General features: G+C 39.0%; 1 protein-coding gene across 1 annotated transcript in view; it reads right to left on the bottom strand.

Annotated features, from left to right (window-relative positions):
- Positions 1–14,167, bottom strand: part of DNAH11 (dynein axonemal heavy chain 11) — a 390,076-nt gene that overhangs the window by 284,001 nt on the left and 91,908 nt on the right. Inside the window, exon 29 of the mRNA XM_088833659.1 lies at positions 1,932–2,081. Within this exon, the coding sequence (XP_088689785.1) occupies positions 1,932–2,081 (150 nt within the window). The remainder of the gene's footprint in view (positions 1–1,931; positions 2,082–14,167) is intronic.

Genomic DNA, 14,167 nt, shown 5'->3' with positions numbered 1-14,167 from the left:
CTTTGCTATGGCCCAATATCCTAGCTTCTCCCCTGGCCTCCTGGCGGGGCTTTGTTCCCATGCCTGAGTGCAGGAGATCTAAGCACTACTATCGTCACTCAGTACAATTCAATATCACCAAGCAACAGGCTCCTTTAGTAAGTAAATTATATATCATTTTAGCATCTCCCAGATGCTCTGGGATCCATGTCCTCAATATGGCCACCTGTTTTTCAGAACTCTCCAGTCCATTTGGGAAGACCAAACACACATACACGGTGGCACATCAGCCCATGTTTAAAGACTATGCCACCAACAGCAACTCAGCTGAAAATAAGTTGAGAACTAAGCCCTGATGAGACGCTTGCTTAATACCTTCTCACATCTTAGTCTTTCATCAGCTCCTGTCCAACCCTTTGTAACAAGAATCGTCACTTCCCGTTATCACTAATTATGTGAACATCTACTTCTTCAATGAGCCCAAGAGTTCCCAAAGGACAGGTGCTATGTCTTACTCATTTCTGGATCTCCAAAGGCCAAACCCAGTGGCTGGTACACAGTAGGTATTCAATAAATACTTGTTAAATAAAAGGCAAACAGCCAAAATTGGGAGGAACCAATCATAAAAGTGCGGGGTAGGGGGGAAGGCCTAAAGGAAAAGCATCTTTTAATAAAACAAAGGCAATTAGAGGGTACATGCGGTACATGCCCAGAAGTCTCTAGCATAAGTTGCTTATACAGGATAAATTAGAGCGCTGTGAAAACTTTCAATATCAAGGGTTTGCTAGTGATAACTGCATCTATCAATTGGACTGTCCTCCTTCCAGGCACTATGCCAGTCAGCTAGCAATCTGCTGGGGAAGAGGCAGACGGCAACATACTTTTGTCAAGATAGTTTATGGTGATTTTTTCTAATCATTGTAATAATATCCCAAAGAGCCCAAGAGATCAAATATATAATTTAATCAAAGTATTCCACCATCTGCTTTCCCTGCATTTGGCAGGATTTTTCTGGTACAATATTAAAAAGCAACAGAAAAAACCCCTGTAGAAAAAGGGGTTGCCATCAGATTTCTGCAAAGGTCCCTTTAAAGAATCCCCTGCCTCAACCTAAACTGTTTTGTAATAGAGGCTACTCTCTCTGTTACTCTGTGGATTAATTTTTAAGTTATACAAGTATCATCATAAAAAGATACAATTCCTCTAAATCATCTGAAAACACCAATAGCTCCTTCATAAATCATAATGAGCTGTTCTTACAGATAACTGTTAAGAATATATTTGAGGTGTTTGTGAGAGAAGAGAACATGTTAACTGTCTTTGCATGCGGTAATTGGTATACGTGACATCAGCTTTGCAGACTCAACCAAAGTTATTTACAAGCAGCCATTTACAACATCCACCTCGGAATCCTGAACCAGAGCCACTTTCTAATGTGCTTCACTGCAAGGCTCTGCTTCATCCTAATCCTTCCCCGAATGCTAAGCAGGGCTGAAAGTAATTCTCTCTGTAGGAGACTCAGTCACTGGGTGGCATGCATGCATGCTATGCTAAGTCGCTTCAGTCATGTCCGACTCTGTGCGACCCCAGAGACGGCAGCCCACCAGGCTCCCCCATCCCTGGGATTCTCCAGGCAAGAACACTGGAGTGGGTTGCCATTTCCTTTGCTACTAATTCTGGGGTCTGCTCATTCAGTCCGGGGCAGTCCTTCCTGTCCAGCTCAACTGCTAGCATCTTCGAGCCCCTGCAGGCTGCTGAAGCCTGATGCAGAGTAGGAAGCCTGGCAGAGGACTCCTTGGACACACCAGATACATGTAAACAGGAATCTCAAAGCACAAGACTAGCCACAGCCTGACAATTGACACGAACTGACAATTTCTGGTTCCATTCAACTTTTAAAAATGATACCCCTATCCTCCCCTAGCATAGAGAATCTCATAATCTGCTCTTACATGGCCTGTGCATTCAAACTCAGCTGGGAATGGGACGTACTCCTTGTCTTTGCTATACATTCCAGCCACCCTATGTGCAGAGACATCCTGATCATCTTCAAACTGCAGATCCGCAATGCTGTCGAAGAGCTTGGAAAGGTGGCATGTAACCTAAGACAAGAAAAAAGAAGAGATAAGAGCACTTCTTACTGGAGGTGTATTTTGGGAATCTAGAGAGGTAGCTAAATGAATTCACAAAACTGTCTTTATATCGTCACAGAGTTGCCTTAAAATGCTTTTTTTCCTTCCAAATAAAAATCACTTCTTCAATTTCAGAGTTTGAAATGACCTCGGTGGAGAAGCAGCCAGGCACATCAGGTGTTGGGAGGTGAATTCTTACCCAGGTAGGTCATCTGTTTTCTCCTTAAAGTTTGGAGACTTACCAACTTCTCTATCTGTACCATATTCCTGCAGCAATCATTCTGCTGGAAATTTTGTGGTCAGGTTATTAAAATTCAGACATGGTATTTTACTTACACCATAAAAACCTTATTTAAAAAAGGTACTAGACTATTTGAAACAAAAATGTAAATTAGACCTTCTCCTTGGGTCAGGTCATTTGCTACTGTACATCTGCTTTGATACTGACATAAGTCCCACAGCATATTTGTTACATTCTCCCATTTTCATTGACAAGGAAATTGAAAGTCAAGTATTAGGTGACTTCATCAAATTGACATTGCTAAATATAAGTGGCAGTTAGATCTTAAAACTGCAAGTTCAGGCCACATTTACAGAGTTCAAATTCTTCTGGCCTCATAACCTTTTGGATCCTAAGTTGTAGGATTCCCAAAAGAATCCCCAATAATATACTGAACCCTGCACAGGTTCCAGACTACTTGAAATATCAAACAAACCAAGTTAAAAAACAAAGATCTGCATTTGTTCTGCTAGAGGTCAATTCAGAGATGAAAGCCCAACTGACCTCCATACAGAACATGAGAACCAGTAAGCCTTCTCCATTTGGTCATATCAGGATAGACGGAGACCTCTGTTCTAAATGGGCTGGTGAGCAGGAAAGGAGAGGAAGACATGTGTTCTGTAGGCTCTCAGTCAGGCGAGCCACTCTGCCTCCTTGGGGGTAGACTGAATAAAGGGCAGAGTGAACCACAGGAGGTATCAGGAGTGGGAACAAGGATCCCCTCCTTACGTGTGGCACAACTGAAAGCTCAAAGGAGAACACAGTTTGGCAAATCCTCAAAAGTTAACATAGGGGTTTCCCTGGTGCTCCAGAGTTTTCCTGCCAAAGAAGAGGACACAGATTCAGTTTCTGGTCTAGGAAGATCCCACAGGCTGCAGAGCAGCTGGATCCATGAGCCGTAATGACTGAGCCCACGCTCCACAAGAGAAGCCACTGCAAGGAGTAGCCCATGTACGGCAACTAGAGAGGAAGCCCCCACTTGCCTCCACTGGAGAAAGCCCACATTCAGCAATGAAGCTCCAGCACAAAAATAAATACATAAAATTAGAAAAAGTATAAATAAAAGGTTAACATAGACTTGCCATAAGACCCAGAAATTTCACTACTTGGTATATACCCCAAACTACAGAAAACAAGTAATCAAAATACCTGTACAAAAATACTCATTGCGGTATTATTCACAAAAGGAGGAACTAACTCAGATATCCACTGACGGATGACAGACACACTGGCATATCCATACGATGGAATCCTGCTCAGGCATCAAAAGGAATGAAGCACTGGTGCATGCTACAACATGGATGAACCTTGTCGAAAATGTCATGCTGTCAGGAGGTGGCCGGGAGGAGCAGACAAGGGAATGTAGTGACTTCTTCATGGGCGTGGGGCTTTATATCAGGGTGATAAAATAATTTGGAACTAGGCAGAGGTAACAGATGCACAACACTGTGAATGTACAAAATGCCAATGAATCATACTTTTTAAAAAATTTTTTATTGGAGGCTAATTATTTTACATTATTATATTGGTTTTGCCATACATTAACATGAATCGGCCTTGGGTGTACATGAGTTCCCCCTCCTGAACCCACCTTCCACCTCCCTCCTCCCCTTATCCTCCCTCTGGGTCATCCCCGTGCACCAGCCCCGAGCATCCTGTATCATGCGTTGAACCTGGATTGGTGATTCATTTCACATATGATAATATATATGTTTCAACGCCATTCTCCCAAATCATCCCTCCCTAGCCCTCTCCCACAGAGTCCCAAAGACTGTTCTATACACCTGTGTCTCTTTTGCTGTCTCGTATACAGGGTTATCATTTCCATCTTTCTAAATTCCATATATATGTGTATATATTTCCATCTTTCTAAATTCCATATATATTGGTGTTTTTCTGGCTTACTTCACTCTGTATAATAGGCTCCAGTTTCATCCACCTCATTAGAACTGATTCAGATGCATTCTTTTTAATGGCTGAGTAATACTCCATTGTGTATATGTACCAAAGCTTTCTTATCCATTCGTCTGCAGATGGACATCTAGGTGGCTTCCATGTCCTGGCTATTATAAACAGTGCTGCAATGAACATTGGAGTACACGTGTCTCTTTCAATTCTGGTTTCCTCGGTGTGTATACCCAGGAGTGGGATTGCTGGATCATATGGCAGTTCTATTTCCAGTGTTTTAAGGAATCTCCACACTGTTCTCCATAGTGGCTGTACTAGTTTGCATTCCCACCAACAGCGTAAGAGGGTTCCCTTCTCTCCACACCCTCTCCAGCATTTATTGCATGTAGACTTTTGGAGAGCAGCCATTCTGACTGGTGTGAAATGGTATCTCATTGTGGTTTTGATTTGCATTTCTCTGATTATGAGGGATGTTGAACATTTTTTCATGTGTTTGTTAGCCATCTGGATGTCGTCTTTGGAGAAATGTCTGTTTAGTTCTTTGGCCCATTTTTTGATTGGGTCGTTTATTTTTCTGGAATTGAGCTGAAGGAGCTGCTTGTATATTTTGGAGATTAATTCTTTGTCAGTTGTTTCATTTGCTATTATTTTCTCCCATTCTAAAGACTGTCTTTTCACCTTGCTTATAGTTTCCTTTGCTGTGCAGAAGCTTTTAATTTTAATTAGGTCCCATTTGTTTATTTTTGCTTTTATTTCCAATATTCTGGGAGGTGGGTCTTGGAGGATCCTGCTGTGATTTATGTCAAAGAGTGTTTTGCCTATGTTCTCTAGGAGTTTTATAGTTTCTGGTCTTATGTTTAGATCTTTAAACCATTTTGAGTTTATTTTTGTGTATGGTATTAGAAAGTGTTCTAGTTTCATTCTTTTACAAGTGGCTTACCAGTTTTCCCAGCACCACTTGTTAAAGAGACTGTCTTTTCTCCATTTTATATTCTTGCCTTTGTCAAAGATAAGGTGTCCATAAGTGTGTGGATTTATCTCTGAGCTATTTTGTTCCATTGATCTATATTTCTGTCTTTATGCCAGTACCATACTGTCTTGATGACTGTGGCTTTGTAGTAGAGCCTGAAGTCCGGCAGGTTGATTCCCCCAATTCCATTCTTCTTCCTCAAGATTGCTTTCGCTATTCGAGGTTTTTTGTATTTCCATACAAATTGTGAGATTATTTGTTCTAGCTCTGTGAAAAATATCATTGGTAGCTTGATAGGGATTGCATTGAATGTATAAATTACTTTGGGTAGTATACTCATTTTCACAATATTTATTCTTCCAATCCATGAACACGGTATATTTCTCCATCTTTTAGTGTCCTCTTTGATTACTTTCACCAGTGTTTTATAGTTTTCTATGTACAGGTCTTTTGTTTCTTTAGGTAGATATATTCCTAAGTATTTTATTCTTTTTGTTGCAACAGTGAATGGAATATTTCCTTAATTTCTCTTTCTATATTCTCATTATTAGTGCATAGGAATGCAAGGGATTTCTGTGTGTTGTGAATCATACATTTTAACATGCCTAATTTTGTGTTGTCTGAATTTCATCTCAATAAAAATAATAAAAAATAAATAAAAACCAGAAGATGGTTTCAAGCCACAGAATGGTTCCTAGCACATAGCATTACAGCCATCTCTGTAATGAGATTTTCTTGAAATACAGTTTAACCAGACTTGATAACTATCCCAACAGCAGCTTCAGGGAACAGCAGCAACCTGCCTAAATTTCCCACATAAGACCACAATCAATTTTGGGAATGAACTCAAGGGTGATTTAATCTCTGAAGCTTTTAGCCTTGAGATTTTTGCTGAATTCGCTGTTTTTGTATTGAAGAAAATCACAACAAGGAATCTTCCCAGGTGAAAACAGATGAGTTTCTGCAGCTCTCAGTGTAGACAGAGTGGTATCCGATGATCATTGCTTGGATTATCACAGTTACCGCATCCCTGCACATAACCCAGAGGACATTTACACACAGTCTCTCCAATCATCTCACAGTTCGCTGTCACAGCTGAAGTGGCCAGCAAGTGCACAGATGTTTAATGGCTTCTACTGCACAATGGGCCTAAATAATATTCAGGTGCAAAGCTGCAGGATAAATTAGACCTCAACTACCAGACACCCTCACACATCACTGCTTTGCCAGGAAAGTGTTTCACAAGAACTTCTAATCCTGCAGTCATTCAGTGGGTGACCAGGACATGCAAACCCCACAGCTTGCTGTTCTCCTGTGACTTATACCTGGCATGCTGGAAGTTAGATAGTTTCCTATTCTGCCCTCCACTTGAGCTTCTGAGAGAACACAACCATTTTCTTAACTAAAATGCATGCTGTTGCCCTCAAACCAGTTCCATTTCTTTGTACTAACACAAAATTTAAATTTCTCTTTGCTAGTTGGGTCTTTGGAAAGATGTTTAATTTTACAATTAAAAAAAACCAACTGATGCCTCCCTCTTTTTACCTAAGAAGAAACAGAATAGATATGAACATTTCAAATCATGAAATTCAATAATTTGATCATATCTCGAATAAGTTTCTAAAAGGTTAGTGACAAAACTGAAATGTTGTGTCACTGATTTACAGTAAATCAGGTGCATCCACCCACTGGGGTGTAGGTATTCAGGCAGGTCCTGCTTAGGACAGTAGTGCAGGACTGTAAGAACAACGTGCAACCTCGACAATCAATGGATAAACATGCAATCGTGCTCTGGCCTTGAAAAAGTCTTGTTAAAATATTAAAATCCATCTCACTCTTGGTTATAGAAGTACAGGGAAATAAACTGTAAATAAATATTTAGTACAGTAACTGAAAATACTAAAAAATTAAAAATTGTTTTAGTTCTTTATAGGAAATCAGGAGTAGTTCAAACAGCACTTACCACCTTCTTCTCATCTTATAACTCAAGATACCAAATGAGCATATTTCCTGTGCTTTGTGTAACCTTCACGTTCCTTTGGAAGTCTGGATCAGCTGCCAACCAACATTTCATCCTTTGCAGCCTTGTGTCCGGGTATTTCTAAGAGTTTCTTTAATGTGGATTTTCTTTTTTTTTTGGTATACCTACCTTTGAGACATCTTCCTCCTTTTTAACTCAACCACTGTTTACATTTGTTTTGATAAGTTCATTTTCACTATAGTCCTCTGGTTGCATATCTAGAATCTTTCAAAAGGTGATGGCATTTCTACATTCAGCTTTTTCATCCATAACTACATTTATGATTCAAATTTCACTTTAGCATTATCAATTTTCACTTCTTTGTGACACTTCCAATTGCATCACTAATTCTCTCTTTTGACGGTATATTTTTATAAAATATCAGGCGGTTCTTCTCTGGGGATAAATTTGTAGCACACTATGTTCCCTGTTGACTACATGAGAACAGCAAATGTGTGATGGCCAACCACTGACAGACTTTGAAAAGTGTGACATTACTGATCATGTGTCAAGATGTATATCTGTCATTCGTGTGGTGTTTTCTGTGGACTGAGGAACCAGCAATTAAGTTTGTGTTTCTCAAGATCGGTCATAGTTAACACACCATAGTATGTGAAATGTGAACCATGTTATTGGGGGGAATGGAGTTATATAATCAATCCTTGATAACTGAAATTAATATTTTTCACATTTCTGCACAAGGAGAACTGCCTTTTTAAGAACTTTCATTTATCTGTATGCAAATAAAGTAAAAAAAAACTATTCATCTCAGTAATTTTATAATTTAAAATGAAAACTAATACAATGATCAAATCTCAACAGTCTATGTTCACCTAGAGAACAAAGGGAAGAAAATGAAATTATGTAGCTTCTACATATTGTCACCTTGCTTATTTAACTTATATGCAGAGTACATCATGAGGAACGCTGGGCTGGAAGAAGCACAAGCTGGAATCAAGATTGCTGGGAGAAATATCAATAACCTCAGATATGCAGATGACACCACCCTTATGGCAGAAAGTGAAGAGGAACTAAAAAGCCTCTTGATGAAAGTGAAAGAGGAGAGTGAAAAGGTTGGCTTAAAGCTCAACATTCAGAAAACAAAGATCATGGCATCTGGTCCCATCACGTCATGGCAAATAGATGGAAAAACAGTGGAAACAGTGTCAGACTTTATTTTTTTGGGCTCCAAAATCACTGCAGATGCTGACTGCAGCCATGCAATTAAAAGATGTTTACTCCTTGGAAGGAAAGTTATGACCAACCTTGATAGTATATTAAAAAGCAGAGACATTACTTTGCCAACAAAAGTCCGTCTAGTCAAGGCTATGGTTTTTCCCGTGGTCATGTATGGATGTGAGAGTTGGACTGTGAAGAAAGCTGATCGCCAAAGAATTGATGCTTTTGAACTGTGGTGTTGGAGAAGACTCTTGAGAGTCCCTTGGACTGCAAGGAGATCCAACCAGTCCATTCTAAAGGAGATCAATCCTGGGTGTTCATTGGAAGGACTGATGCTAAAGCTGAAACTGCAATACTTAGGCCACCTCATGTGACGAGTTGACTCACTGGAAAAGACTCTGATGCTGGGAAAGGTTGGGGTCGGGAGGAGAAGGGGACGACAGAGAATGAGATGGCTGGATGGCATCACCGACTCTGTGGACATGAGTTTGAGTGAACTCCGGGAGTTGGTGATGGACAGGGAGGCCTGGTGTGCTGTGATTCATGGGGTCACGGAGTCGGACACGACTGAGCGACTGAACTGAACTGACATATGTGTCAATGCATAGTTTCTGTGTATTGCTATGTACTAACTTCTCTGTACGGCTATCATACATTCTCAAAGCTTTCCCCATTGCTTTTTGCTTATATTTCATTGCATATTTGTCCATCCATGAAAGATGCTGCTGCTGATTAACAGAGATAAAATAGACACAAAGTCCTAATGTCACTCCTGGCATGGTGAACACCTCCGAGTTCACACATACATAGTAATTAACTCATTTATTCATAATGATGGTAATACTCATGATAGTATTTGTGAGACATATGTAACATCCAAAATGTAGGCAGTCTTATCTATTGTGAATATTATCCTCCAGAACAAGAGAAAAATGAGTCTACTACTTTTACATGTACAAAAATTTAAGCCTGCCAAAATGTTGAAAAGTTTGTTGTAGTGTTTTATATTTTTAATAATACTCAGTATAGGTGACAGTACATAGACACACATCATTGTTTGAAGTCTAAATATGCAAAAAAAAAACTTCTAGGAATAGGTTTAATCAGCTATAGCACTTTCATACAACGATAACTTCTACAGACATTAAACATCATATTGTAGAAGAATATTTCAATTTTTATTAAATATAGTGTTCGGACCTACACAAACACATTAAAAAAAATCACCATAATCACTCAAATATAGCATCAAGGAGTACATTAATAATATTCTGATCTTCTGTATTTCTATATTTTTCAAACTTTCAGTAGTGAACAGGCAATTATATAATTCAGAAAGACTGTATTTGTTGTTCAGTTTCTAAGTCATGTCCAACTCTTTTGACTCCATGAATTGCAGAATGCCAGACTTCCCCGTCCTTCATTATCTCCCAGAGTTTGCTCAACCTCATGTCCATTGAGTCAGTGATGCCATCCAACCATCTCATTCTCTGTTGCACCCTTCTCCTCTTGCCCTCAATCTTTCCCAGCAAAGATTATATTAGTTTTTTATAAATATTGTAAACCATTATAGCTAATATTAGGTATCAGATACCTGGTTTGCTTTTACCAAAACTAAAATCATAGTATACACACTATTTTGCCATTTGATTTTGCACTTATTAATATAACTTGGATATAACTATATTATCAATGCTGATTCTGTATTTCTTCCTAAACATTTTTAGCATGTGTATATAAATAAGTGTGCTGTCAACACAAACTGAGTTTTCAAACAACCTTTTAAAATATAAGTGTATACAGAGAAAAGTGAAAAAAATCATGTGTGTACAGATTAGTAAATTTTAGCAAAGTGAAAAAAACTCTTGTAAACAGAGACAATTAAGAAACTGAATATATCTATACCCAAAAAACTCCTCATGGCCCATGTCAGTCACTAGTCCCTCCTCTCAAAAATGGACATTACATAATAAAGGCCATATATAACAAACTCACAGCTAACATCATTCTCAACAGTGAAAAGCTGAAAGCATCCCCTTTAAGATCGGGAATAAGAATAGGTGTCCACTGTCATCACTTTTATTCCAAGCCATGGCAGTCAGAGAAGAAAAAAATAAATAAAAGGAATCCAAATTGGAAAAGAAGTAAAACTGTCAGATGACATGACACTGTACACAGAAAATCCTAAAGATGCTATCAGAAAACTACTAGAGCATATCACTGAATTCAGTAAAGGTGCAGGACACAAAATTAAGGGAATCCCATGGTGGTCCAGTAGAGGGGACTCCCTGCTTTTACTACCAAGGGTGTGGGTTCAAACCCTGGCAGGGGAACTAAAATCCTGTAAGTCAAATGGTGCAGCCAAAAAAAGAAATACACAGAAATCTCTTGAATTCCTATATATTAATAACAAAATATCAGAAAAAGAAATTAAGGTAACAATCCCTTTTTTACCACCACATCAAAAAGAATAAAATATTTATAAATAAACCTACCAAAAGAGGCAAAAGACCGCTACTATGAAAACTATATGACACGGAAGAAAGAAATCAAAGATGACACAAACAGACGGAAAGATATACCATGTTCTTGGATTGGAAGAATCAATGTTGTCAAAATGACTGTATTACCAATGGTAATCTACAGATTCAATGCAATCCCTATCAATTTACCAATGGTACTTTTCACAGAACTAGAACAACTTTTTGCTTTTAATTTGTATGGAAACACAAAAGACACAGAATAGCCAAAGCAATCCTGAGAAAGAAAAATGGAGCTGGGGGAAATAGGCCCCTGACTTCAGACTATACTGCAAAGCTACAGTAATCAGAACAGTACAGTGTTGGCACAAAAAGAGAAATGTAGAGCAATGGAACCGAATAGGAAGTTCAGAGAGAAATCCATGCACCTATGGTCAACTAATCCATGACAAACGAGGCAAGAATACACAAGGGAGAAAAGACAGTCTCTTCAGTAAATGGTGCTGGGAAAACTGTACAGTTGTATGTAAAAGAATGAAATTAGAACATTCTCTAACACCATACACAAAAGTAAACTTAAAATGGATCAAAGATGTAAATGTAAGCCTAGTACTATAAAACTCTTAGAGGAAAACATAGGCAGAACACTCCCTGACATAAATCGCAGCAATATCTTTTTGGATCCACCTCCTACAGTAATAAAAATAAAAACAAAAATAAACAAATGAGACCAATTAAACTTAAAGACTTTTGCACAGTAAAGGAAACCATGAACAAAACAAAAAGAGAACACACAGAATAGGAGAAAATGTTGGCAAACAAAGTAACCCACAAGGGATTAATCTCCAAAATATACAAACAGCTCATGCAGCTCTATGTTCAAAAAAAACAAAATCAAAAAAGGTCAGAAGATCTAAACATACATTTTTCCAATAAAGATACATGTCCAAAAAGCATGTGAAAAGATGCTCAGTATCACTAATTATTAGAGAAACGCAAATCAAAACTATAATGAACTACCACTTTACACCAGTCAAAATGGCCATCATTAAAAATTCTACAAACAATAAATGCTGGAGAGGGTATAAGAGAAAAGGGAACCCTCCTACACTGTTGACAGGAACGTAAGTTGGTATGACCACTATGAAGAGCAGTATGGAGGTACAGTTAAAAAAAAACAACAAAAAACTAAACAGAGAACTACAATACAACTCTGCAACCCCACTTCTGGGCACATACCCTGAGAAAAACGTAATTCAAAAAGATACATGGACCCCCAGTGTTCACTGCAACACTATTTACAATAGTCAAGACATGGAAGCAACCTAAATGTCCATCAACAGATAAAGGGATAAAGAAGACGCAGTACATATATACAACACAATATTAAGCAGCCATAAAAAGAAATGAAACTGGGTCAGTTGTAGCAATGTGGATGGACCTAAAGTCTGCCATACAGAATGAAGTCAGAAAGAAAAAAATCAAACATCATATATTAAAGCATGTATGTAGAATCTAGAAAAATGGTACAGATGAACCTATTTGCAGGATAGGAAAAGAGACACAGACATAGAGAATGGACATGTGGGTGTAAGGGGAGGGTGGGATAAATTGGTAGATTAAAATTGACATATATACACTACCATATTTACATAGTGGGAACCTGTTTTACAGTAGAGAGAGCCCAGCTCAGGGCTCTGTGATGACCTAGATGGGTGTGACAGGGGAGGGGTGGGAGGAAGGTCTAAGGGGGAGGGGATACATGTACATGTATAGCTGAGTCACTGCACTGTACAGCAGAAACTAAGGCAACATCGTAAAGCGATTATACTCCATTTTTATAAAAAAGCTAATGTTTTAGAGCCAGAAACCCTGCCCATTGAATTTAAGTTGGAGCTGAACAACCTGACAGCAAACAAAAGCCAGGATCAGGAGTTTTAGATTCCCCAGCAAAGCCTAAGACTTTAGCAGTGGGATCCCAAATTTTTTTTTTTTTTTTAAATTTTAATTTATTTTATTGGAGGCAAATTACCTTTCATTAATATATTGGTTGGTTTTGCGATACATTGACATGAATCTGCCCCGGGTGTACATGTGCTCTCCCTCCCGAACCCCCCTCCCACCCCCCTCCTCCCCATATCCTCCCCCCATGTCATTCCCGTGCACCAGCCCCAGGCATCCTGCATCATGCGTCGAACCTGGACTGGTCACATATGCTAATATACATGCTACAATGCCATTCTCCCCAATCATCCCACCTTCACCCTCTCCCACAGAGTCCCAAAGACTGTTCTATATGTCTATGTCTCTTTTGCAGTCTCGTACACAGGTTTCAGGCTTCCATCTTTCTAAATTCCATATATATGCGTCAGTATACTATATTGATGTTTTTCTTTCTGGCTTACTTCACTCTGTATAATTGGCTCCAATTTCATCCACCTCATTAAAACTGATTCAAATGCATTTTTCTTGATGGCTGAAAAATACTCCATTGTGTATATGTACCAAAGCTTTCTTATCCATTCATCTGCAGATGGACATCTAGGTTGCTTCCATGCCCTGGCTATTATAAACAGTGCTGCAATGAACATTGGCGTACATGTGTCTCTTTCAATTCTGGTTTCCTCGGTGGGATCCCAAATTTATAGGACAATTTTTTATCTTGTTAAGTATGCAGTATTTTAATCCTGCATTATAATAACCCTGATTTTGTTGTGTAACTTATAAACTGGCTGTGGAAGGAATTCCAATAAAAGAGCTCCAACAGAATTCTAAGCAGTGGCAACATATTGGCAAAAAAAAAAAAATACATATGTGGTTATAAAACTTCGTAGTTAACCATATCGGAGAAGGCAATGGCACCCCACTCCAGTACTCTTGCCTGGAAAATCCCATGGCTGGAGGAGCCTGGTAGGCTGTAATCCATGGGGTCGCTAAGAGTCGGACACAACTGAGCAACTTCACTTTCACTTTTCACTGTCATGCATTGGAGAAGGAAATGGCAACCCACTCCAGTGTTCTTGCCTGGAGAATTCCAGGGACGGGGGAGCCTGGTGGGCTTCTGTCTATGGCGTCGCACAGAGACGGACATGACTGAAGCGACTTAGCAGCAGCAGCAGCAGTTAACCATATGTTAACCATTTTGCAAGTATGATCAAGGATAATCCCTACTGGGTATATAATTTATGATTTTATTTAAAAACTGATTGTCTAGTTTCT

The sequence above is a fragment of the Moschus berezovskii genome, chromosome 3 (assembly GCF_049115385.1).
Source record: "Moschus berezovskii isolate FMDL1 chromosome 3, NW_MosBer_1.0, whole genome shotgun sequence".
Classification (NCBI taxonomy): domain Eukaryota; kingdom Metazoa; phylum Chordata; class Mammalia; order Artiodactyla; family Moschidae; genus Moschus; species Moschus berezovskii.
This window is presented reverse-complemented; position numbering and strand designations above follow the sequence as displayed.